The 26,872-nt window shown below is 36.8% G+C and overlaps 2 protein-coding genes across 3 annotated transcripts in view; one reads left to right on the top strand and one right to left on the bottom strand.

The window, feature by feature from the left end:
• MESR3 (misexpression suppressor of ras 3) overlaps positions 1-26,563 on the top strand; it is a 54,842-nt gene extending 28,279 nt beyond the window's left edge. For both annotated transcript variants that reach the window (XM_070286748.1, XM_017161060.3), the window contains exons 3-4: positions 9,300-9,330; positions 24,644-26,563. In XM_070286748.1, the coding sequence (XP_070142849.1) occupies positions 9,328-9,330; positions 24,644-25,486 (846 nt within the window). In that variant the 5' untranslated portion in view covers positions 9,300-9,327 and the 3' untranslated portion in view covers positions 25,487-26,563. The remainder of the gene's footprint in view (positions 1-9,299; positions 9,331-24,643) is intronic.
• Cyp310a1 (Cytochrome P450 310a1) lies at positions 11,889-14,114 on the bottom strand. The gene is made up of 7 exons (XM_070289033.1): positions 13,997-14,114; positions 13,384-13,929; positions 13,183-13,299; positions 12,947-13,128; positions 12,653-12,883; positions 12,306-12,584; positions 11,889-12,239 (listed from the first exon to the last, which is right to left on the bottom strand). The coding sequence occupies exons 2-7, from the start codon at positions 13,872-13,874 to the stop codon at positions 12,049-12,051; spliced, it is 1,491 nt and encodes a 496-aa protein (XP_070145134.1). The 5' UTR covers positions 13,875-13,929; positions 13,997-14,114; the 3' UTR covers positions 11,889-12,048.
• Positions 26,564-26,872: the final 309 nt, after the last annotated feature.

The following is a 26,872-nucleotide window of genomic DNA, read 5'->3' as shown; positions in this document are numbered from 1 at the left end:
GTGTGGGTGGAGCTAATTGTTTGTGGTTTCTTTTATAAAATTTAAATAAGCCCGAATAGCGTGAATAATTTTGTACAAAAAAAGACAACACACAAATCAAAGAAACACACTCAGGTGGCGCAAAAAAAAAGGTGTCCCAAGTTGACGGCTGCCCGGTGTCCATAAAACATAATGTTTGGACTTGACTTTCACTCTTTCCCGTGCATTGATCTCTCTCCTCCTCTCTTTCTCCATCTCACGAGAAACCTCAGAAGGTACAAGACAAAAACCGCAGAGATCAGAGTGACCGCTGCCAGTGGAATTTCACTTTTGTTTTCGATTTTGAATTTGATTTTGATGACTTTGATTAACATAGATTTCGTCTTTAATTGGACACAGAGACGAGTGACACGTCCAGATATTTAGTCAGTTCATCAATCAGTCAGTCAATCACACGAAACAATTATTGTCGAAATAAAATTGTTTTCCGTTCGTGCGAGTTGCCTTTATGAGTTTTTCAAAGACTCCTTGCCTGGCGGCAATTAGCAGCCAGTTTGTAACCAGTTTTTGGGTTTTTTTTTGTTGTGGCAAATGGAAAAAAGTGGGAGTGGGATGTGGCATAAACATGCAACATCATCAGCCATCCATCCCGCCGACACTTTTCGGCTTCCGAACTTTTTTCGATTTCAAACTTCTTCATCTTCTGGCGTTCATCTCGTTTAACTCAACTTCAACTTCCATTGCAACTTCTCCCCCTCAAGCCAAGGCAATGTTAATTTTACATATTGCAACATTTGACGTTGACTTGCCTGAGGATTGTCTCTCTTTTCGTACAAGAAACTCATTACAATGGCTGCACAAATGTGAATAGTCAGCTCCCAGACGAAGCCCTCTTCTTTGAAAGCTTCTACCGCGAGTCACAGAGTCGAATTTTGGCATTGTTTTTTAGAGATGCCAAAGGTATTATTGAAGACTACCTGAGGTGAGGTACTAGGTACTGATAAGGAGGAAGACAAAATTTAGAAAAATTTTCAAGTAAATAAATCATTTCTTGAAGAATTTTGCATATATAATTAAGTTATTAATTATATAAAATATTTTTTTAATATTTAAAAAGATTAAATATATATTTTTTACTACTTTTGATCTAATAATTTATTTAAATAATTTTTCCTAACGTTTAAGACCAAAATTAAACGCTTAATTTGTATTATAATTATTTATAATTAAGACCGAAAAAACATAAAATATTTTTCCTATTTATAAATCAGCATTAAAATTATTTTTAAAATTTTATCAAAGGTAATATTTACTTGCTCAAATTTTATTCTAATTTCTTGTACCTAGACTCTTGCCATCACTGTGTATTTTTCGCTTATAGCTCTTAGTTGCATTCGGCGCGTTGACAACAAATGGCAGTAAATTTTTACCATTGCATAATAAACTCTTGACGTTGCCGCCGATGATGCTGCATGGCACTGGCAGAGGCTGCAGCTGGTAGAAGAAGGGTCCAACCATGGTAGACGCAGTTCATCCCAAGTTGGGCAACTCGACAGAGAGACAATAACTTTTCTTATGATGCCATTTTTCACGTGGAAAACTTGAGCCCCGTCTGCTCTGAGAAATTGCGGTGCGGTATAGTATATAAGGGGCGAAGGAAAAGTCAGACTAAATAGAAACTGGCGGGGATAAATTGAAAGTGGCAAGTGAGGGAGCAATATTTGGGGATAAATCACGGAGATCTCTTCCTGGTTGGTGATGCTTTATTGATTTGAAGGAAAGGATTTGGCAAGGGATAAATGGGATTTTTCAATCGATTTTTAAAGCCAAAGTGTCATCAAATGGAGAAGAAGAGATTACTAAGCTTTTGGGGTTTTATTTGGTTACCTAAAGTTAGACTTTTTTCTTCATTTCATTTTGTTTAGTTTTTATTTTATTTTATTCCCTGATTCAAAAATTAACTCCTTAATTTCAGGTAATCTTCCTATTATTATTTTGAGTTGTATAATGAGTTTATTATTACAACTTTTCATATTAAACCAAAGCAACAATATATACCCTTCAAACTATATCTTAAATCATTCCACGTTCGCCTCCATTTATTTAGCTATTAACTTAACCATTCTCCTGGCTTAAAGTTGGCAAACTTCCGTAATAAACTTGGCTGACAAATATATTTAACGCAACTCCCAAAGTTTTCACTTGTGACCGCAGAAACTACACAATCGCAACACCTCCCCCATTTTCCCCCACCTAACATTTTCCGAGCACACATCACTGCACTTGAACACAAACCAAGTTGAAGTTTTTGGTGGCGAAGAAGGGCTGAGAAGTTAACAATGTGCTTGGCTTGGAAATGGGCCGAAACCGAACATGTCGTATATTAACCAAGCCAACGATATAACGTTCTACTTCCTCAGCTTCCAAGGGAAGTACATTACAGTCGAGCTTGGTCAACTTAAGTTTGTGGCTTTTAGTTAGTTTATAATTTATAAAGTACATAATAAAGGCTCTGTTCTACTCTTCAACTTCCTTTAATTAAAATTTTAGCTGATTTTTCTACATTATTTTGGTTCTGAATAAAATAACAAAGGTTTAGAAATATTCCAACCTAAAGAATTCCCACTACAGCAAGAACTTTGGTTGACTTTAGTGGGTTGGTTATTGGTTCTGGGCTGTGGCCGAGTTAGTACTTCAAGTTAACCTCTAATTGCCATTGCCCCAAGTGCACTGAACAGCAATATGCTGCTCATTTCTCCTTGGGCATCCACTCCCTCCTCAGTTCTTGGGATGATGATGGCACCCAACCGCAGTACGGAGGCATCTCCTACCCATTCACGGGGCTAATCAAATGTTACATGCAACGTTGGAGCACTTTTTTATTGTACTTTGCCGCCGCCGGGCAGCAACAGTAACCAACAACGGTTCCGGTGATCCCCCTACACAGCAACAACCCATCATCAGCCCCTTTTCCGACCCCATCACATACTTGTGCCTTTCTATATATAGAGAGGAATAGAGAATAGAACCTGAGGTTGTCATTTGGCCGCCTTTGTTGAGGCCAGCATGGGTGTGTGTGCCAGTGTGTGTTTACCCCATTGATCTGATGATGAGTGGCCCAAAGGCAATCCTGGCAAGCCCGCCAGCGAGATTCGAACAATTTGTTGTGAATTATAGGGTATAGGGAAGTCTAAGAGGTATATGTAGGGTTCAAATAAAACATTTAAATTGAATAAAAATGCAAGAAATCTGTGAAAAATGTACTTAAAAATGGAGGAAAAATAGAGATATTTATAAGCCATAAAATGGTTTAAAAATTGCACAGAAAACGGTAATTCTTCATGCTTAAAAATGCCACAAATTTTATTGTGTACTTAATATATTAAATATATAAAAAATAATGCGACCAAGGATACTATAAAATCTATCCCCTTAAAAAAAATGATATAAAGAAACAACGCTCTCAAGTATCTCTTGAGAATATTACCTTTTATTCTTATTCTTTATAATATACTTTATCCAAAACCCTTGGCCAAATTAGGGTATCCCCACTTCATTTTAACGGAATAAATTGCCTGGCCCTTTGTGTGTGCTTTGGTGCCCCTCCTCGCAGGCATAAACCTTAACTTTATTTACGTGCTTGATTAGAAGTAGGGAGTAGCCGGAGCTGCACATGCCCGTTGGGGTCTTTTCTGTTTTGTGTTGTTTAGCGACGCTATCAATCTGATGTCCCCACATGCCCCAGTCACCTCCAGTCACTCTTACTCCTCCCTCTCTCTCTCTCTCTCTATGCCCTATATGTATACCCTCGATTTCCCCCGGAAACCCTCAATCTAGACCCGTGTTAATACCCTTTGGCGTCACTCTGTTATGAGCGGAGGTGGAGGTTCAGGTTCCTTATCATTGTGCAAGCGAAAAACTTAATTGAACGGCTTTTGACATAGTTTAAGGCGAAACAGCCATAAACATGGTTCCACACGCCCCCGATTTTCCCTCGGTTGGGTTGGAAAATTGACTTTGTTGTGGCGCAAATTAGTTTCACTTGTGAATTGCGCATCATTTGGCACACACACAGACTCTCCCTCTCCTCACGCCGTGCGACATGGAAACCCAGAAAAAGCTTTGGGCATAAAGCTATGCCAGATTATGCTGCACAGGAGATGACTCCCAGCTCCAGACGCGGTCCCGATCCCTGGTCGCTTGTCCTCTCCTCGCGCGGAAGCCAAATGTCACGCCAAACCATCAGCGGCAACAAATGCAGCAACTGCAGAGGTTCAAGCTGCTTTCCACTGATTGCGAAAATCATGCCGACAAGCTACGGAAAAACTATTAAGAAAGGCTAGGGTCGACTAGTAGGTGACCTATAATAAAAAGGTAATTTAGAAACTGTATAAAATATTTTTTAAAAATTATTTTAGAGTGTTAGATAGAGCAAGAAAGGACAAATAAGCTGGTTTAAGATATTCACTTGTATTTATTTCTCTTAAAATCCAACATACCCTTCATTTCTTCTCATACCCTATATAAAAAAGAGTTGCCAGAATGTGGCATGTGACAGCGCGACGTAGAAGAGCTTCATGCCAACTCCACACTCTTTGTAAAAACCCTTCATTTTTGTTAGAGCTGCAACATGCAACATGCAACCAACTGCAGTCTCCACAGCTTTGCCATTTGCAATCCACAGCAGCAGGCAGATAGCAGACAGCAGGGACATCCAAAGTGAAATTTTGTCAATGCAACTAGATGTGGCTTAAGGGTTAGCCAGATGCCAGAGACTCCTACCAACGTATACACTTGGGAAAAAAACAATTTAGAAAAGAGTTGCTAGTTCCTGAGCAGCAAAAATATATGTAAGAGCTTAAGGCTTCACTAGAAGCCAGAGATGTTAGAACTAGTTGGGAATTATAGAGTTAGTTCTATAAATTTCCATAAAAAAATTGCTTGTTAGAAAGTTTAGGTAAATATGGTGTGCAGTAAGTTAAAAAATAGCCAAAAACTCTATTTTGATTTTGTACAAGTAAATTAAATTTTACTTTTCTTAAAGTTTTACATTACCTTGAAAGTACTCCCTCATTTGTCTAAGTATATACCATCGCGATGCATCTCAGCTGGGCCAAGACGGGGATTGAGTTATGAGTGCCAGCCAGGAGTAAATTAGAGAAGAAGCTGTGCATATTTCCAGGTCCAGGACCAGCTGCAGAGGTTGCCCTGGGTAATAGAGGTATATATAGCTCAGAACCGGAATTAGGTAGTCAAAGGTTCCATCCGGCTGGTGAAGTGCTCAGCTCGATGAAGGAGGCAATTTGATGACTATATAGATGCTGCTGCTGCTGGGTTTTATGAGGCTAAGGAAGAGAGTAAATTTAGACAGTAAATGAAGTTGCTTTGGATTTTGGGATTAATGAGGGAGAGGATGATGAGCAGAAAAGCTGAAAGATAGTGTTAACAGAAGGGGTTTATAAGATGTTCAAGGAAAATTATATAGAAGAAGAGGAGGATTCATGTTTTTTTTAGAAGAAAGTACTTTAAAAAGAGCATTTGTTTTGGTGTTATAATAATATAATCATATTTAAAATTTAAGATATATTAATTTGACATATGAAATGTTAGTTTTATCTTAATTCCTTTTAGGTAAACTCTTCAAAATTGAACTTTGATTTAGTCTTTCTAATACTAAACTACCTCCACTGCCAAATTTAGTATTCCACCCACATCTGGACTCCACTTACCTGTGTGTGCATTATGCATTTGGGTCATCCGGTGTGGCATTGTTATAATTTAGCATGTAATTTGATTTATAATCGATCATAAATTAAATAAGTTTTGGACGCAGTTCGTGGGTATTACATTTTGCACATTTGCTGCCCTGCGGTACACACACACGTACACCTCTATTGGTAATTAATTAGGCATTTAATTTAATTATCAGTGCAAATTGGCCACGGGTCACAGGAGTTTTCCACAATATATCCGCTAATTTCTGGTTAAATGCAATGGAAAAGCTTTGTTCGCCGCGGCGGGTGAGGCGAGGCTTTAATGTGTATAGACCAGAAAATGCATAAATTAATACACATAATTTACACCTGTTCGCATTAAAGTGAATGATGTGAATTTCAATTTGAAATTGAGCCAGCAGGAGGAAAGGAGGCGGAAAGCGGAAGGTAGGCTTTTGGGGAAACATGCTGTTTTTGGGGAATTCTCCATTATGTGTATGTGTGTCTGCCGCACATACATCTCTCTCAGATATTCTCTCATTCCAAGTGACAAACTCGGGCAATTTCCGCTCCACGGAAATGTGCACAATTTAATTTTGGCCTGGGCTGCCAGGGCTTTGCTCATTTTCCCCTCCGGTTTTCCTTTTTTTTTTTCTTTTATCTTTTCACCATTCAAGCAACATCATTTTGGTCTAGCCAAGCAGAAGTTTAGTTAACTCCGCCATATCTTCATCTGCACATCTCTCCGCGGAGTTGATAATTTTCTGCTTGAGTGTGCTGCCCAACCCCTTAGACTGTTGCTTTTAATTAGAATTAGCAACTTGCCACAAAAATGAGACACACACACACACGCATGGAGGATGGTAAGAGGAAGTTTTCCAGCTTGAGATAATTTTTTGTTTGCCGTGAAAACATAAATTCAAGTTGTTTTTATTACCATGAGGCATTCAAGGAACATTCACTCACGTTTTTCGGCCTTATTTTGTATATGTATATTTTGGGGGGAACCCCAAAAATTTCCTGGAAAATTAACAACACTCGTGGCTTTGATTTATCGCGATAAGCAGCGGATGTTGTTGTTTGTTGCTCACCAATTGTGCCCCTTTGTGGGTGGCAAAAGGGGCTTTTGCGGCTTTACAGATTTCGATTCCAGTCTCGCATATACATTATGTACACACTTATATATGCAGATTGATTTTCGGGGGGCTTTAATTAAGTTATCTAGTTTTGGCATTTTGATAAATGCGCTTGCGGCGCTTCGTTACGCTGGGTAATTGAAAATGAAGGCTAAATGATTTTGGGCATTAAGAAGGTTACATTTTGGGGTTCAAGTTTTAGAGTTCAAGTTGGGTTAAATTTAATAGATTATGAAAAGGAAAGTTATTTCCTGTTAGTAATGGCTGCATTTTGGGTCCTTTTAATGCAATTTAGAAACCATGAAACCATGTCTTATATTATAAAATATTTGCTTAACTTATATTTCCCTCTAAAACCTTTCCTTATAAAGCTAAAAAATAATTTAAAACCAGGTCACCTGGTCATTGTATACTCTGTAACCCCTATGCCCATTGAGATAATGAATTAATTACAAGTACCGCCTTCACTATGTAGTATGTCTCCCTGAATTCCACGCACTATTTAAGCAGCCTGGTAACTGTGTGACAGACACATAAATTAATTAAAAGTCGGAAGCAGATATAAAAATATATAATTCAAAGAGGAAAGCCCAAGTAGAGAAGAAAAGAGCAAAGAAAGAGCCGCCGCAGCCGCGACAGTTTGGCTGACAATAATAATTAAAGCAACTGCGGACCAGAGCCGCCAATAACAACAATAAACAGCTGCAAGCAAGCACCAAGAGCACATCCTCCTCCTCCTCCGTCACCTCCTCCCATGTCATCTCTCCTAGGAATAAAAAGAAGCTGCGCGTCATGTCGCTCATCCCATGTATGTGATGTGACGCAGCCGAGGAGTGTGTGCAGGCGTCTGCAGTTTGAGCATGCAACTCCATGCGGCAATTATGGGAATGCAGTGCACACAAATTGAAAAAGTAAACCAACTCTGAACTGAACCCGTCGCTGCCACCCAACATAAGCCAAAACCATGACGGGTTCTTCAAGCAACAGTGGGGATTCTTTAGTAGGAAAAATGTATCTAAAAATAAAAGATACTGTATCTTTTCATACAAAATAGATAGATGCTACAGAAATTTTATAAATATATTCAAAGCTGATCATTCAAATAACAAAATACAATTATAAAATATTTCAAAATAAATTTTAATAAATTCTAAATTCAAAATAAGTATTGCTATATCGATTTTCCATCCTTAGCTAATTCTATTTAATTTTAAATATATTAAAATTAAGAAACCAACCACTTTGTCGAAGTCAAACTGTTCCACAAAATGCTCAACTGCAATTTGCCCTTGCAATTTGTCATTCCCTCGACTCCCAGAGAGTCGCCCAGCTCTTAATGATCATAATCTTCATACATGACAAACAGACAGACACTCCTCACACACCCCGCTTGACTTTAATTGTTAAACAAATATTCATAAAAAATAGAAAGAAAGAAAAGAGTGCCAGAGAGAGCACAATTAAAGGCCAAGCACTTATTTGGTTTTATTACTACTGCTGACCCTCAGAGGTCGACGGTTACTTCTACTCGAGTTGGGGTTTTATCTCTCTCTCTCTTTTTTTTTTGGAGCTCAGTTGGGCGAATGAATTCTGCGGCGACAAGACACATGAGATGGCCGCCACTTAAGTGTTGTGTTTTCTTAGCCACACTGCAAGTGGGAAAATATTTCGGGACGAGCAAAGTTCTCATCCAATTAGCGAAGATAATTGGGCGAGTCAGCAAAAACAAGAAGTAAATGTTACGAGATGATAAGCAGAACAATTTCAAAGTTGCTGCACCAAAGAGACAAGGGAATTCCTGCAAAATAAACTTGAAATAATACACTTAATAATGACTTGAAGATGGCATAAAAGTATTTAAGAAAAAGTATTTAATTAAAAAGAATTTATATTAAAGCAAGCAAATGGAGAAAAGAAGTAAACTTGTATAGAAACACAGTTTTTGAATTCAGAAGTCAACTTAAATTACATAAGTTTCTCTCAAACGTATGCTTTTTTGCTTAAAAATCTGTACCTTAAGCTTAAATAATACCTTTATAATTTATGACAACATCTTTGTCTTGCAAAACTCATTTCAAAGAAATTTTTGCTTTTTCTTATGCAAATATTTCACATACTAAGCGAAACAAAAAGCTCAAATTTCTATTTCCCCTAGTTAAGCCACTTAAATGCATTTAAAACCACTTTATTTAAGCTGCCAAATATGTTGCACAACTTTGGCCGAGACCTGGCAAGCAAAAACAATAAAAGCCAAACAAAAAAGTCATATGTCAATTGGCTAATTAAAGGCAACTGCAACTACGATAACCTTTTGTGTCAGTCTCAAGTTGAGATTTATTTGTGGCTTTACAACAAATTTATCTTTCACTTTTGCTGCAGTTCAAGTTTGCTTTTAATCTCGTTTTATTTCTGAGGCAAAAGTTCAATAAATGTAATTAATTGATTTTTTGCTTTTTGTTTTTCATTGCAGTTAACCCCCAAAAACAAATCTGGAAATTATGGTAAGTTAATAGGCCTAATTGGCCAACAACTTTTACATGAAAATTAGCAGGGTTTTGCCGCGAAAAAGCAAGGGTCTCACTCGGTCTCCCTGTCCCCATGGGTAAAATATTTCATAATTTATGCGAGGAGAAATGAAAATTGTATGCTTTCTGCGTAGCATAATTTATAACCAAGCAGAACATAACGATGAAAGCAACTTTGTACTTACTCTTGATACCCGGTATTTGAAAGTTGGAATGGAGGAGTATATTAGGAGTGTTATAAAATTATTTGTTAAAAAATAAATAATAAAATAATATTGTAGTTGATTAGAAATTATTAATTAAAGCATTAAAGTACCTTAAATTTGAAATGATCTATTCATTGCTCTTTCTTTGAATTTGTAGATTATCTATAGATTTGTATACAAATCCACAGATTATCTACAGCGAAGTTCGATTTAAATCGATATTTTAGCTTGCGATAAATGTTTAAATCGATATATATTTTTCCCGATAAATATACAATTTATGAAGAATTTTGAAAGTTAGTTTTAATAATGTTTCGAATATAATCCATAAAAAAAATATATATAAAACCAAAGTATATATCATTTTGACCTATTATAGATATCAGCAACTAAAACGTTATTGTTATTGGGTTTTAAGATTAATATTCGAACTCTTCATACAAAATAGGGCCTTTAAATATCGATATGCATCTCTCTCTCTCTTTGGGTATTTTACACTAACAATTCTAGAGCTTTTAGTAGATTTAATTTATTAAATTGGTTAACAAAATCAACTTTCTTCCTTTTATTTATGTATTTATACTTATATATTATAGAAATCAGCTCAAAAGCGTATCCCTAATGGATAATCAATAGTCGTTGCTCACAAACAATGCCGTATTTCTTTTTAAATTTGACTTGTGAGAGTTTTGGGGCTGCGTGCCTGCCATTTTGACCGCTTAATGTGGAATGAGTAATGTTTAAATGTAACCAGGACAATGGCAGCGAAGATTGTGCCGAAGGGACTTGCCACAGGATACGCTCCTGCCCCGCATACCTCGCATCCCCCGTGGTGGAATCTCATGCAATTTATATTCGACACTTGCCACGCCACGCGAACTGGGTCAGAACATGTGAAGAGCTCCACTTGCTGCTCCTGTTGTTGTCGCCTCTCTAGTCTCTCTAGCTGTGTGGATTCCATCTATATCTATTCTCGTTGCCAGGAGCTTTAAATTGCTTGGGCTGCTCCTGTAACCCGACAACATCCCATGGCCGAGTTCGTTTGATTGAATTTCAATTTTTATGCCTTTGGTCAGGGCAAGAGTCGTAAAGTTTGCCGTCGATTTCGGACACTTTCCAGGTCATTTATCCCCAAAAGCTTAGCTCTTCAGCTGGGCTTCTCAATTAATTTGATGAGTTTTTTTGGATAAGGAAGGGGCAGTGAGAGAGGCAGGGGCTGGCCAAAAAGTTTTCATTAATGTAAAACACTTTACGCACTCATTAGAGTCGTTTGTTTGTGACATCTCCATCTCTATCTCTCCTTCCGTTTTTCTCCGACTCGCCTTGCGGATGATAAATGTGTCCATAATGCGGCCTAATTGCGGCATCATTAGGGGCGCCTCTTGGCCCTGATTGTCCCTCTCATGGAGCATACACTCCAAGTGGATTGGCACACTCGGGGAAAAATTGTAATAGTCAGCAGGAGAAATATATATTTCTTAGGTTTCCGATTACGCGCGGAAAATTAAGGGAAATAGGGAATTAGGAAATAATAATAATAATAATAATTTTATTTGAACTTGATAAATTATTTTTTATTTTAAATATGAATTGCCTTTTGTCTTAATCAGAAATGCAGAAAAATATAGAAGGAATAAGAGATAGGTCACCAAAACTTAAATAGGAAACAGTAAACAAAGCTTTTAACTTATTAAAAAGTTACATTTATTTAAGGTAAAATTATTTATCTCTAAGAATAATAAATAATTATATTAAAATAGAAGCAAAAGAATATTTAAACCTATTTTTATGAAAGAAAATCAAATAGATAAAAGGGCGTTTGGCAGTTACCTTAAAAATATTTTCTTTATAAAACTACTACTCCCTTTTACAATATCATTTGGCTCAGTGTAATCCAGATGAGCTGTGTACTTCGAAACGGACAAACAGACTTGACTTTTGCATATTTTTGGTAAGAGAAGAAGAGGCTTGGCCAGAGCTATACGGACACGGCTGTCATGTTGGATTGGCAACAGAGCAAATCAAATTTAATGATAAACTCAAATGGAAGCACATGTCTTTTCCGCTCGAGATGTGATACGAGGAGTCTGCCATCCTTAAATCGGGTCTCTCTCTATATATATATATACACATCCCTGAGCTGTGTGTTGGCGTAAACAACAACAGAGACATTGGAATGACTAATTTAATGCGTCGCGTTTGGTGACGACAACGGCGTTGTTACGTATACGAACCGTGTGCCCCGAGGAGGACCCTTTGGCATTTTGCAAAAGTTAACGAAGCGAACAGAGCAAACAAGACAGAAACAATAACAAGAACAAGGGAGCAGGAGCAACGCAGGCATAATATACCGAATTTTATTTATAGCATAATTCCAGGTGTCGCGCACAGAAGACGACAAAGTGTTGCAAAAAGCTGGTTAAATTAAAGAACTTGACAACTTAAAGGTAGAGCTAAGTACCTAACCTAACCCTAAACCGAACTTAGTTTAGTGATAATGTTTTGGGTTTATTTCGCGTCTCTTCAACCTGACTTTCAGCCCGTCTTTTGTGTGTATAAAGGGGGCAGGTTGATGCGTTACTTCCATGGCCTCGGCCAGGTTGGCATCCAATTCCAGGTGGAAGTTGTGCAGAAGTTTGATCAGCGCCACCTTAATTACCAGCTTGGCAAAGTTTTGACCTGTAATTTAAGGGCGGAGCAGCACTTAATTATATTGTTTAAGGTGAATTTGTAGCAGTAACTAACCCACACACTGCGCTCCTCCCATGCCAAAACCTATAAAGGCATGGTTCTTGCTCTTCTCGGGAAATTGATCCAAATTATCTTCCATTTTGGAGGAATGCAGGAACCGTATGGGTTTATATTTCAGAGGTTCACTGAAATACTTTTCATCTCTGTGTATGGCCAGCAGAGGAATCATCAATGTCTTGCCCTCGTCTATGGTATACTTGCTGTTGGGCAGCGAGTAACTCTTGCGGCAAACGCGTTCGATGATGGGCAAAGGCGGATATTTGCGTACAGTTTCTGGAGGAATTTAATAAAATAAAAATTAATACCTATTCTTTAGATTATTTCTTATATTTTAAGCTTACCTTTTAAGCACATATCCATATATTTAAGTCCTTCTAGCTGCTCAAACTTCAGCTCACCATTCTCAATGCTTAGCTCCTTGATTTCCGCTTGGAGTTTCTCCACAATCAAGGGTTCTTGCAGGATTTCAAAGAGTGTAAGGGTTATAGTAGAAGCCACTGCATCTAGAGATATTTTAAGGAGATCCTCAGCCACTTTGGCCAAACGTTTGATAGACACAAATTTCTCTTGGTCTGGAAATATAAAATAAATAAATTCTTAAATATTTTTTTATGTAAAAAAATATAAAAATCTACCATTATTCATTTCCAGCTGCCACTTGTCACCACTTAGTTCATTGCCATTCCTAAATCTAACTAGTAATTGTAGTATATCCTTGCGTATCAGTCCATGATCCTCTCGTAGTTCCACGCTCTGCTTAATGAGATCCCTGAGGCGGTAGGTAAACGATGATTTCTGGGGCAGGCGTCCCAAAGTGCTAGGAAATTCGAATTTTATAAAAGGAAAATCCAACTAATTAAGACCTACTTACAAGGATTGTATAGTGACCTGACTCTGCTTTAGATAACTAGTGAAAATGTGATCCTTTTGCTCAAAGTTGTTGATATCCAGGCCGTAAATGAGATTGCCTATGATGTTGATGGAATAACTAAAAGAGGATTTAATAGGAAATTAATTTAATTAAATGTATAAATTAATTTAAAAATATTTAGAGTTAAAATTAGATGCTCACACTCTCAGTATCTGCTGCAAATCCGTTTCCAAAACACCACCTTGCGCCTGTTCCATGTCCATCAAGTGCTGAACCAAATGATCACCCACTTTTTGTACCTGCCCGAACATCTCATTTAATCTCTTAGACCCAAACATGGGTGCCAGCTTCTCCAGCAGATTGAACCTGCGATAACCCTTGATATAGTCCCACTTGAGTTCGTTAAAGTGGCCATTCGATTGCTGCAATATGGTCTGGGCCAGCTCCACGCTTCGAACGAGCAGTACCGGCCTAAAGAAGCAATAGATACCTAGCAGCCGCTCCCTACCGGACTGATAGGCCTCGCAGATGGCCTCCACGTGCCGGAATTCCCGGCGATAGGCCTGATGCAGGAAACTCCACGAGATGCCGGCCTTTTCCGAGGGGAATCCCCTGCGTCGCCAGTGGCTGTAAATGTGCCGAACGAAGAGGAAGATCGCCGTGTAGAGCAGAATAGGCAGCAGCAGCCACATGTTGATGGTGTTTGAAGATGATGTTGCGACGTCGACGGGTGCTGGAAGACTGATACTGAAACCGAAAGCGAAACCTAAAACTACACCAGATTCTGAGGACGTCTGCCCTGGGAGATAATTACTGAGAGTTGCCTGGATGGGAATGATAATGACGGCGACTCCGACGACGATGCCCAACGAAATCGAAAGTAGCGATCGATGCGTCGCTCTTCTCGGCCGCTCGTCTGCCAACTGACAACTGCAAGTCAATCTTGTCTGTCCAAAAAAAGAATAATTACAAAGGCAAAAACTGGGAATGAAAATCCAAAAAATGGGAGAAACAGTATATATATTGGAAAAAATACCGGGCATACTATCACACACTGTTTCAGTTATCTCTCTTTTTGGCTCTCTTTATGGGCTGTGCCCGAAGCGTCCTGATAGTAATTTATACAGCAGCGGCTGTACCATGTCATTATCAAAGTCTGGGCAAGTTTTTGTGACCGAAAAGTACCCTGGGTATAAAGAATAAAGGGTATGTAAGGCTTCTAGAGGTTTAGAAAATATGTATTGTCTTAAAATGGAGAAGGAAAAATGTGCAAATTTATAATAAAGGATTTATTTTACAAATCTAAGGTTAAAAATTTCATAAGTAAGCCAAAAAAGCATTAACTTCAATTCGGAAATCTTTTCTATGCTAGGTTTTTCTAGCTTAAAAAATCTGCATACTAAATTTAAGTTTTTACGAAATCAAAATTTGTGTCAAATTTTGAAAAATTTGCTTAAAAAATGTTTTTCCTTCGGACATGGCTAAAACGATTCGGCTGTTGATGCTGATCAAAAATATATATGATTTATAGGGTCGGAAATGACTCCATCACTCAGTAAGGATATCCTGACTGAAATTATAATATTTCCAAGTCATCTTAAACCTTTTCCCTCTAAATTTCCATTCTTAAACTGATTAAATTTATAATAAATAATATTAATTAATATTTTAAATATTATATTAATAGGCATTTATTAGTCTTTACCTTTAAACTATACTAGTTCCAGTCTTAGTCTTCTTTATAAAGCTGCCGCTGCAACGTTCTTGATTCTCGATTCCATCTCTCTCCAAACTCATTTTCCTCTCTGTAAAATACACTCCCTGATGTATTGTTTTTGTTGATAAGAATCGTGGCCAGCATTTAGTTATTTATTTATATAAAAATTTGCTGCGTCATGAGACACGCTTGAATAGATTTGAATAAAGAATCTTTATCAATGAAACCAAGACGCGGTTACGCATCTCCGGGTAGAACAATGACACATGGCAACAGAATAAATGAAATGGAAAGTTTCAGGTTTGCATATGTAAAAATGCACACTGCTAGAAATATTATTTAAAATATCTAATAAAACTTTGATTTGTCTCAATGATTTCTCAATCAAAGAAAAGCCCCGCAAGTGACTGTGTTTCCTTCCACTTAACCATGATGTAATCTTAGATTTAAGTTTCCACGTTAGCAGCCAAAGACTTTCATAACAATCTCTTTGTCCAATCAATATTTCCATTACGCGTCTCTTTTTATACCCTTGCAGGGTATTATAATTTCAGTCAGAAGTTTGCAACGCAGTGAAGGAGACCTTTCCGACCCTATAAAGTATATATATTCTTGATCAGAATCAACAGCTGAGTCGATCTGGCCATGTCCGTCTGTCCGTCTGTCCGTCTGTCCGTCTGTCCGTCTGTCCGTCCGTCTGTCCGTCTGTCCGTCTGTCCGTCCGTCTGTCCGTTTCTACGCAAACTAGTCCCTCAGTTTTAAAGCTATCTGAATGAAACTTTGCATATAGTCTTCTATATACTCTCACTGCTATATATGTCGGAACGGGCCGGATCGGACGACTATATCATATAGCTGCCATACAAATGTTCGATACATTTTTGGAAAAAATATTATAACTTGGCTGTTTTTTAACATTTTTGCACCATTTTTGAGATATGGCCAATTTATATTATTTCAGAATTTCTATATAAATTTTATGAAAATCGGACGACTATATCATATAGCTGCCATAGGAACAATCAGGCAATTAACAGAAAAAAAATTATAACTTCGTTTTTTTTCAACGTATTTTTATCTTCTTTGAGATATAGCCATTTTTTATTATTTCAGAATTTCGTATTTAATTTTATGAAAATCGGGCGACTATATCTTATAGCTGCCATAGGAACAATAGGGCAATTAACAGAAAAAAATTTATAACTTCGTTGTTTTTCAACGTATTTTTATCTTCTTTGAGATATAGCCATTTTTTATTATTTCAGAATTTCGTATTTAATTTTATGAAAATCGGGCGACTATATCTTATAGCTGCCATAGGAACAATCGGGCAATTAACAGAAAAAAATTTATAACTTCGTTGTTTTTCAACGTATTTTTATCTTCTTGGAGATATAGCCATTTTTTATTATTTTAGAAATTCGTATTTAATTTTATGAAAATCGGGCGACTATATCTTATAGCTGCCATAGGAACGATCGGGGAACTGCAAGAAAAAATCTAATTTCGGTGTTTTTTATACCCTTGCAGGGTATTATAATTTCAGTCAGAAGTTTGCAACGCAGTGAAGGAGACTTTTCCGACCCTATAAAGTATATATATTCTTGATCAGCATCAACAGCCGAGTCGATCTAGCCATGTCCGTCTGTCCGTCTGTCCGTCTGTCCACCTGTCCGTTTCTACGCAAACTAGTCCCTCAGTTTTAAAGCTATCTGAATGAAACTTTGCACATAGTCTTCTATATACTCAGCTGCCATACAAATGATCGATAAATTTTTAGAAAAAAAATTATAACTTGGATGTTTTTCAACATTTTTGCACCATTATTTAGATATGGCCATTCTATATTATTTCTAAATTTTGGTAAAAATTTCACGAAAATCGGACGACTATATCTTATAGCTGCCATAGGAACGATCGGGAAATTAATAGGAAAAAAAATATAACTTCGTTGTTTTTCAACGCATTTTCATCTACTCTGAGATATAAGCTTATTTTATTATTTTAGAATTTTGTTATTAATTTCATAAAAATCGGACAACTATATCAAATAGCTGCCATAGAAACGATCGGTAGATGTAGAGAAAATGTAAGGCTGGGAATGTAAAACTGTAACTGTCAAACTGTAAACATAATAAGTATAGGTAAAATGTAATGAAATGATATCTGCAAGGGTATACAAACTTCGGCGTGCCGAAGTTAGCTTCCTTTCTTGTTTACTTTGAGATTTGCCGGTATTAATTATCGTTTTAGCCACATTTTGCCTCGAAAGTGTCAATTTCAATGCCTAACCAAGTGAATGAAGGCAAAATCCCTGGTCGGGGCCAAAAAGGGAAGTTGTTAATCACGCCCATTGCATGCCAAAGTTGGCAAAAAATGTAAATTGTGTAGAGAGGTAGCAGGGACATAAAAAAAATGCAGCACCGGAGGCAATTTTCCAGTATGCTCCACAAAAGAGGAAGGGGGAAAAGGTAACCACTTGTTGCTGCTGCTGCTTCACATAATTGATGCCGTTGCCTGTGGGAATTTGATTTAAATGAACCTCGAGTATCTGCTTACATATATACCCCGATATTTATTCATGCTTTATACTATATATGTAGTTATTCCAGACAATTTCCCACATTTATATGGTAGGTTGGCCTAGAAGCTCATTGGGTTCTTCTCGTCGTCGTAGCCTCCTCAATTGGTCCTTTTCAATTAAGTGTTTGCCAAGAGCAATTTCAATATTGCTTTATTCCAACTCCAATCCCGTTTTTGCCAACTCATGGCAGCGCAGCAACAGCTTGTTGCCATGGCCCATCAGCCACATTGGCAATATTGGCAGCAGCGACCAGCAGCCAGAAGTATCAGCAAGTCATGCCAGAAATTGAGTGAAGTTGGCAAATATATAAATATATTCTGCAGGGGCTTCTTCTCTTCTACAGGAATGACTTGACACATCCTATAGGAGCAGGAGTTGTATTGTTGAAAAATAATTATTCAAAAAATGGCTAAGAACTCTCCTGAAGTCATGACGTTTTTAGGCACAAGTGACTTTAAATTGCATTCAAAAATGAACAAGAAAATAAATTAAGTTAAAGAGAATGTCTGCTACATTTTAAAAGTAAATGTAAAATAATAAAATATAATATTTTTAATAGGCGAATAATTTAGAAATAAATTTAAAAAGGCATTCATAATTAAATTACGTTTGAAAACCTTCAAAAATAAATTAATTCAAAATGACTTATTTGGAATATTTCAAGGTGCAGCTAGGAGAAATAATATTTGTAATTATTTAATTATAAAAATAAATAACCCACCCTAAAACCTTATTAATTATTATTAAGTTGTGTATAATAAGCCCCTCTAGATAATTAAAAAAATAAAATTCAAAACAAATCCCCTTTGAATTCCCAGAAATCAGCTTAATCGGCTTACCTAACCCCATACTTTACCTTTATCTAACTTTTTTTGCAACTCCTTTCAATTATAGTTTACCCATATTTCTCGTTCAAGTGTCCGCCCACTCAAGCGGTGATATTTTTAATGAATTTATTGCTTTTTAGTCACCTAAATGAACAACTGGCCATAATGGCAGTGATTCATTATATACAATATGGAAATTTATGAAGTCATAAAGCATTTGTTTTGCATTATTTGAGCCAGGGAAACACGTGTCGATTCACTTTCATGTACTGTTCAGTTTCCCACATATAAAATCTAATTATTCCACGACTCGTGAATATAGATATAGTCGCGTATATATTTCCTTAGCTAAATACGATGGAATTGTGTGTGCGTTTTTCCACTGAAATATTATGTAAATATTTGGTACGCTATTTCCATTTGGTCATAAATCAAAACGTGGAACCCATAAGCGCAGTGAAATTTGAGAGAAAGATTTTAATGCAGGCAAAGAAAAATAGTGGATTGTCTTTGTGTAGGTATTAAATTTTTGAAACAAAAAACTTCAATTTACTTTAATATTAAATTTCTAAATCAAAGAAACATCCACAAGGAAACCCTTTTTAAATTAAAATTAAAGTATTTGAAGCTTAGGCATAATTTTTTTAATCTTTAAAAAATTGAAAAAAGTTTATGTAAAAATTGCAACAAATATTGTTATAAAAATCGCATATTTCAATATTTTTCTTTAATTCAATTCATCAAAATTTAAAATTTTTATTCACTATTTATTTTTCCCTGTATTTTTTTACAAGGAAAACGAAACTTGTTAGTCAGTCACTTGTCAGGCAATAGTCGTCTGCTGTTCCCTTCCGAAAACCCACCCAAAACTTGCCTCTATCTCCCGTCGAAAATTTCCTTGAACAATGCCAAAGCTTTGTATGACAGTTTGTTGGTTGTTGTTGAAGTTCATGAACAAATGCTAAAAAGCAAACAGGAAAAATACTATATATATGTTCGTGTGTGTATATATATTTACATGCAAATTACTCATTGAAAAGATGAGTGAGTGCAGCAGCGTCGAGGGCAATTCCTGAGTTTGACTGACAAATTTGCATGTTTATGCGAAAAAATATTGAGTTGGTAGAGAAAATGTCTCGCTTTGCCATGTGAGTGAACGCTAGGGATGACAATCTAAAGGAAAATTCTTTTTAGAATATATTGAAAACATCGTAATCTATAAAAGATTGAAATTTTAACTATCGTGAAATATCGAAAATTGTGTAAGAATTTTTATCAATATTATTTAACTCTTCTTTCCGATTAAATTGATTCGATAAATCACATAATATCGGTTTATCCTGCATATTTGTAGTTTTAAAATTCCGATTTATGTATCTATATATAGATATATATCCCTATCTTTCTGCCCTCCCTAATGCCTGTGTGCTTAGTGGAGAGAGAAAATGGAATTTCGCGATTTGCGGCAGCCTCAAGTTAAGCGTTAAGTCTGCATTTGAAATTGAGCTGAAGAGGATCTCTGCGCTGCATATGATATTTCAGTATATTTTTCTTCTTTTTTTCTTATTTTCTTTATAACAAATTCAATTTAACTTGAAGCAGTTTTTGATCCACATACGCGCTGCCACGATAATTGCTTGTCCTTGCCGAGAAGGAAAACCAGAAAAAAAAATATATATATATGTACTATATACATAAAATCAGAGGTCAGGCGAGACGAGAGGCTTTTGTGAATTTTAATTGAATTTTTCCCTCATTCCGCTGGAGTCACAGGAAAAAAATTAAATCACAGCACGTTCGGTTCCCCCGCCACCACACTCCTCCCCTCCTCCTTTGCCGCGCTGAGTTGCACTTGAGTGCGTTTCCATAAAGCGCAGATCTGGGGAGGGAAAATGAAACTATAAACTGAATCAGAAATTAACATAAAGGCCTCAGAAGTCAAACCCAACCTGTATCTGTTGATATCTTTTTTTTTTTCAACTCTGCATTGTTAGCGGCTGCCACGCCCACAACTCCCCCACAAAGCTAACGGTTTCAATTGTTGTACATGGCCGGCAATTTGTTTGATTTCCCGCAGCCCCCCTCTTGGCATGTCCAGCATATTTTCTCACACTGACCTGCCCCATGGAAAAGTACAAAGCGCAATTTGGTTGTGCATTTTCCGACCTTCTTTGGGGGGCACTGTACACAATTTTGTGGGATTTTTTAGAGACCCATAAATACAATTTAATGGGTTTTCGTTAGGTTAAGTTTAATTTCAAATTGTAGAAAGGTCAGGTAAACACTTGAGCATAAAAATAAAGTAATTAACTTTAAACGTAAATGTAAACGTAAACGTAAAATATCAATTATTGTTGATTTTAAGCTTAATGTTTATTTAGTTTCCGTGCTGGTCAGTTCCTGTACATAAGTATTGATATTTGAAACCATATTTTAAATAACTTTTTCCTACAAAAGCCTTCAAAATTTCTACACCCCCACACAACTTGTTTTGTATTCCGTTTCATTTCTTGTGGCTGTCAATTTCACAACATTTGTCAACTGACACAAATAAAATAGAAAATGAAAAAGGAAATTTTATGACAGTTGCTCTCAAAAAGGAAAAAAAAAGGAGCGTGTTTCTCGCTTGACCTGCAAATGATTTTTGGAGCTTTTGTCCTTTCAACGAATTTCAATATAAAAGTCTTTAAACATTTAAAAATGATTTGTAGATTTGCTAGAATTTATTGGGGTTATAAATTTATTAGAATGCTATGTCAATGATTTTGTGTGGCTAAATTGGCAAATAAATAATTAAAACTCGGAAAATCAGTTTAGTTACATTTAATTTATTCACATGTAAATAAATTGTATCTCTTTATTTCATTTCAACATTATTATTAGTCAGGTAACTGTATTTTCCTTCGATATTTATTCACCATTTTTTTTTTACATTTTGCCACAAAATAAATATTTAAAACCTCCACACGAACAAAGGCACACACCACCACAAATTCCAATTAATTGGCAAATTTTTTATGGGTAAACATTATTGCCATAAATAACAGCAAGCCTTTGGGCTGCTTCTCTTTATTGTCCTCTGTTGATTTTTCTCGATTATTAGCTTAAAATACACAAGACGAGGCCATAAATAAGCGAACCGTACTTGGGACTAGCATGCACAACGAATATTACGCATACGCCGCATGGTACGGGACAAACTTGACATTGAACTTGCCGTTTTCTGCTCTCCGTTCGATATACTCAAGGCCATATTGGGTGCAATTTGGTGGGTGGTCTTTAGAGGCGGCATTAAATATTCATTTGGCAGGCGGCTGCTATGGCGACAATAAAAAGTGGCCCCAACAGGCACAACATTTTTAATTGTTTGACCAAAAGCGTTCGATATACATATTTACATAGAGTCCCCGCCTAAAAATGTCCTGCTGCTGTTCCCTTGAGGAGTGTGGGGGTCCTTTGGGGGGTGGCACTTTCGGTGGGGGGGGGGACTGGGGTTCGTAATGAAGCCACATAAATCTCGGCACTAAATATATTTGCCAAGTTTCTGGAGCCCAGAGCCCCAAAAGGCGAAGTGAGGCAATTAATCTTTTGCTGCGAGATATATACAAGTTGATATATAGACAATAGAGGGTAAAATAATAGCAAAGAGTTGAGTAGAAAAATAATTTAATAATTTAATTTAATAATTCATAAATCATAAAAGGGCTTAGTGGTTTTTATTGTAATCGGTATTAGAAATTAGAAATTTATATAATTAATAGTTGCCAAATTGATGACAGTATTTATTACTAATAAAAACTTAATTTTAATTAATTGTATAATACCAAAAAGAATGAAAATTCAGTGTTAAACAAATAGATTTCCAAAAGCATGTTAATCCTTTTTAGAGTCACTTTTATTATTATTTAAGCTTCTCTGAAAAACAATTTAACTAAATAGCTTGCTTTAATTTCTAAATTATTTAATATTTACAAATTATTTTATAAAAAATATTTATTAAATTTAAATTAAATTATAGTATTAACTCATAAACACCTATTTTTCGTGCCCCACTTGTCTCTATAAACTTTTTTCGCCTGCTAACGCAGGACACGTAAAAAAACACTCAAGGGAGGAAACTGGCCTGCCTTTTGGGGATGCGGATCCTGACAGGGATGCGGATGTTAAGATAGGAATTGTGGAAGGAAATGGGGATGGGCAGGGGACATATACAGGCCACAAAAGTAATGGCACAATAAATGTGCAACGGGCAGTCAGAAATCACGACTGTTAAGGAGAGGCTCCTCAGCTCCTCAGCTCCTCCGCTCCTCTACTCCTCAAACCCCCTCTGATTTTCCCCCGTTGCGTGTAAATTATAGATAACCGTGTTAATGTTGCAGCGTCCTAGATTTTCTTTCGGCCCCCCCGAAAATATTCTTCTCCCCAAAACAAACAAAGTTGTTGACGGAAGTTTTTTGGCCTCGACTGAAAGTGTGCCACGACGGATGCGAGATACATTTCCACAGCCACTTCCTGCGTGTCCTTGTTGGCCACTTCTCGAGCAAATATTTGTTGATTATTATTTATGGCAAAATGACTGTCTGCTGGCCACTTTAAAGCACTTTCCATTTTAGCACTTAAGTTTCGAAAAATTAGCAATTTGAATAATTTAATTACGCCGTGACCTGCAATTTGCGACGCTAATTAAAACGTGCCAATGTCCACGTGCCTCGACTAACTTTTCTGGTATTTGAGCTGCAGAAGCTAACGAAATTTTAACGCTCTATATTCATTAGCTTTGCATTTTGCCTCGTCCTCCCACGACAAGTTTGTTTTGCCTGTAAATACACGTAGTTTTTGGTTAGACTTTTACTTTATGTTTTTTTTTTAGCAAGGCATTTGCATGGGACGTGAGTTCTTTGATATGGAGATTTAGCCACGTGGGCCTGGAAATGTATCACAGTGTGTGTTCAGGAATTCCTAATTGCTTTTAGTTTATTTCCAAGTATTTTTGTTTTTATTCTGGCAGGAAATGTAGGCTGCTAAAAAGTTGACAAATTAAATTTAAATAAAATATAAGCAGGATTATTTGTTTAGTTTTGAAGTGCAAATTGGTTTATTGCCTAATTTCCTTACCAAACAATACTTCAAAGATAAGAGAAAGCCTATCAAAACACAAGATATTTATTTTCAAGCTTCCGAGCAATTAATTCTCTCAAAACATTAAGTACTTCCATAAATCTATTGTATATTTAACCAATTATTTGAATGAGCAATTACTCATGCATTGTCAATGATTATTTAAACATTTTTCTGAATTGGTTAAGTAAATGAAATTTGGCAAATTGCTCGTTGAGCATAAATATGCGAATTTTATTGTTTGTTGACGATTTGCAGTTTCTGGAGCGGAAATTGATTGTATTTAATTTCCAGCAGAGCGACCACAATGGAAATGTTGTATATATACTATATATTTTTTGTTGGTTGTTTTTAGCTTGGCAGCAATTGCAGCAGCGAGAAACAAAGTAAATAACAAATTAGAGAGCGAGAGAAGGAAAAGCCAAAAAACTGAAAACTGTAAGCGCGTGTTGGGAATGGGAATGGTTTGTACCCTGTAGTAAGTTTCTGGAAGGGTATATAAGTAAGGAGGGAAAGGGGTTTTCAAAGGGTTTAAGGGAAAGTTTAAGAGAACAAATACGAATGTTTTCTTGCTTTATTTAACACTACAAAATGTAGAGATTAAAATTTACGAAAAAATAATACTAATAGCTAGAAATACACTTACAAACATGTATCAAATGGAAGATTCCATTACAATATATCGATGAAATTATAGGGCTCAATTTCGTATTGAAAATATAGTAAACTTGTAGTTAATGCTATTTTGCATATCAATTTTAAAGTTAAACTATCTCATTATCCAAAAATGTACGACAAATCTTACATATTTTTTTGGGGTTTATATTCCATTATTTGTCTTACAAAATTTTTCAACAAATATCGTAACTTTAAAGTATTGATTTTGTATCGGCCTTCGCTTTAAATATCTTTAAAAAAATTACTTATTCGTAAATAGAACGCATATTTTATATTTTAAATCGTAAGACTTTATTTAGAAGCATTTTTTTCTATTATCTAAATTACCAGTAGTACAGGGTACCTCATAGGTCGCATTATTCAACTCTTAAATCTGAATTGTTTTCATTTTCGGTTGCCAACTTTGGCGAGGTGCCGACGGATGCCAAAGGAGAATTGCATTAACTCCACTCGAAGCGCAGAAACCGCAGCCGAAAAGCTTTTGCCACAGAAATCTAATTTCGCACTCACGCTCCCCCTTTTCCCTCTTTTTTGCAGATGTCGCATCAACTGCAGCAGACACGTCGCCGCTTGGGCTCCGTCAGCGATTCGGCGCCACCATCGGAGTCCAGTGAGGGCACCGGCTCCTCTTCGGAGCCGCGGGACGAGTTGATTCTGCACCCCGACTGGTCGGCTCACTCCCAGTCCTCGGCACAGCGGAGCAGCGTCCATGGGACCACATTCTCGTATAATGCCTCGGACATCGATGCGGACACCATTAGCACAGACACCACGAGCAACACCAATCTGTCGGACTACGAGCGGGGTCAGGTGGAGAGCTTTTTCGGCGGCCTGGGCACCGAGATATATGTGAGTGGCGCCCTGGCGAATCTCTACGAGGGCACTGGCAAGGATGGCGACTGGCGGCTGGTCTTTACCGGCATCCCAGTGATTCTACACGATAAGGGTAACTGCCGGGCCAGGGCCATACCCAGAGTAACCCTCGTGCTGGCCGAGAGGGGCTCCTGCTTCTCGCTCTGGTCGGATCGCATTGACAATCTCTCGAACTACCGGATTGCGGGTCCCTCTTTTCACACCATGTGCCTGTCGAGCAATCACCAGCAGATGATCGGCTTCAGCTTTGATTCCACGGATGCGGCCCGCGAACTCTGGCAGCATGTGGAGCGGCTGGTCAGTGATCCGGAGAATATAGCATTGACTGTGCCTGGAACCAGGAAGCAGAAGAAGCAGAAGCGCGTTAAGCCGGCTCCCCTGCCGCCCAAGTCGCAGATTTCGCATCCGTGCCAGTTCCACCACGTGACCAGTGTGGTCAAGGAGGACAGCGAGCGGTACTACAGCATGCAGGCCTTTGGGCCCCCGAATCCCCAGCAGCATCGTTGAGTAGGGTCGGGCGCGTGGATCTGGAACACGAGCGCCCTTTGGTGGCAGAACTGAGATCTGCAAAACCCCCCAAAAAAAGTATAGAGATCCAGCTATAAACCCATAGTTAGTAGGAGTAGTTATAGGATTCGGGTATAGCAGATATCTTGAGAGATTTGAAGGTATTTTGGAAAGTGTTAAAAGGGTAGAGAAAGATGTGCGTTTAATATATTGAAAATTTTCCAATGAAATTTTCGTTTATATAGATTTTGTTGATATACTTTTGAAGGTTTCAAATCTCTAGAGATTTCTGGGTATCACACAAATCTCTAGACATTGTGTTTTCTTATCTTAAAATATTTTATTAAATTTAAAATGATTTCTGAAACATATTCTTGCTACATATGCTTTCAAATCTCTCAAGATTTCTGTGCAACTCCAGCTAAATCCCTTTGTTATAGGCCTAAGTTATGCCAATGTGTCCCAATCTGTTGACACATTTATCTGTGATACATTTTAGGCGTCTATAATTTAGAAAAGGTAACTGAAACAACAAAAACAACAAAAATTTGATAAAGAAAATTTTTAAAGCAGACATAGAAAAATTAAAACAAGAAGTTTTTCAAGTTATTACCATACACATATAATATATTATAATCAATAAGTCCGAGAGTTTTTGTAAGTCCTTTTCTAATATCACACATAGACACATAACACTCTTATGCATAATGATATAATATACCATATATAGTCCTGATATCTATCAAGTAATCTATGTATGTCCCATTTGCAGTCGCTGCAAATGTTTTTTGATACCTAAAAAGCTTGTTTTCTTATCGAATTATGACTAAGCCCAGACAAAAACAGAAAAACAAATAGAGAAAACCTATTAACAAAGTGTTTTTTTAAAACTCTATGTATCATATTATAAACATGCATCTATATGCTATATATTACACCTATATCTATACATTATATGTAGCTCTAAGCATTACATCATAGCCACATGTCTGTATATCTCTGAACTTCATATATATTTGCCTGTGCAAAAACAGAATGCGAGAAAAACAAATAAAAGCTGAGAGAAAACAAACAAAATTGTATGTTTAATTTTGATTTTTAAGGGATTAAAAAATGTAATTCAATTGATAAATTTATGGGCACTTTTTTAGGTAAGTGTTGTGCATTAATTACTTAAATAAACTGATTACAAAAACTGTCAAAAGTAGCAAGATATGGAAAATAAATAATTTAAACTTTGTTAAAACTAAAAACAGCTTATAGCAATGCAATATATTCCATTTTCATGTACAGAGTGCAAATCATTTCATTAATTGTCTGAAGAATCGTATATTGATATAAAATGCTTCATTTAATTCCATCTCCCGCTCGTAACCTCTTCAATGA

This window comes from Drosophila kikkawai, chromosome 2L (assembly GCF_030179895.1).
Source record: "Drosophila kikkawai strain 14028-0561.14 chromosome 2L, DkikHiC1v2, whole genome shotgun sequence".
NCBI classification, from domain to species: Eukaryota; Metazoa; Arthropoda; class Insecta; order Diptera; family Drosophilidae; genus Drosophila; species Drosophila kikkawai.
This window is presented reverse-complemented; position numbering and strand designations above follow the sequence as displayed.

Coding starts and splice junctions, on each gene's coding strand:
- Cyp310a1 (XM_070289033.1), bottom strand. CDS start 13,874: ATGTGGCTGCTGCTGCCTATTCTGCTCTACACGGCGATCTTCCTCTTC. Junction 12,884..12,946: donor GCAGCTGGAAATGAATAATG/GTAGATTTTTAT, acceptor TTATATTTCCAG/ACCAAGAGAAATTTGTGTCT. Junction 12,585..12,652: donor TATGGATATGTGCTTAAAAG/GTAAGCTTAAAA, acceptor AAATTCCTCCAG/AAACTGTACGCAAATATCCG.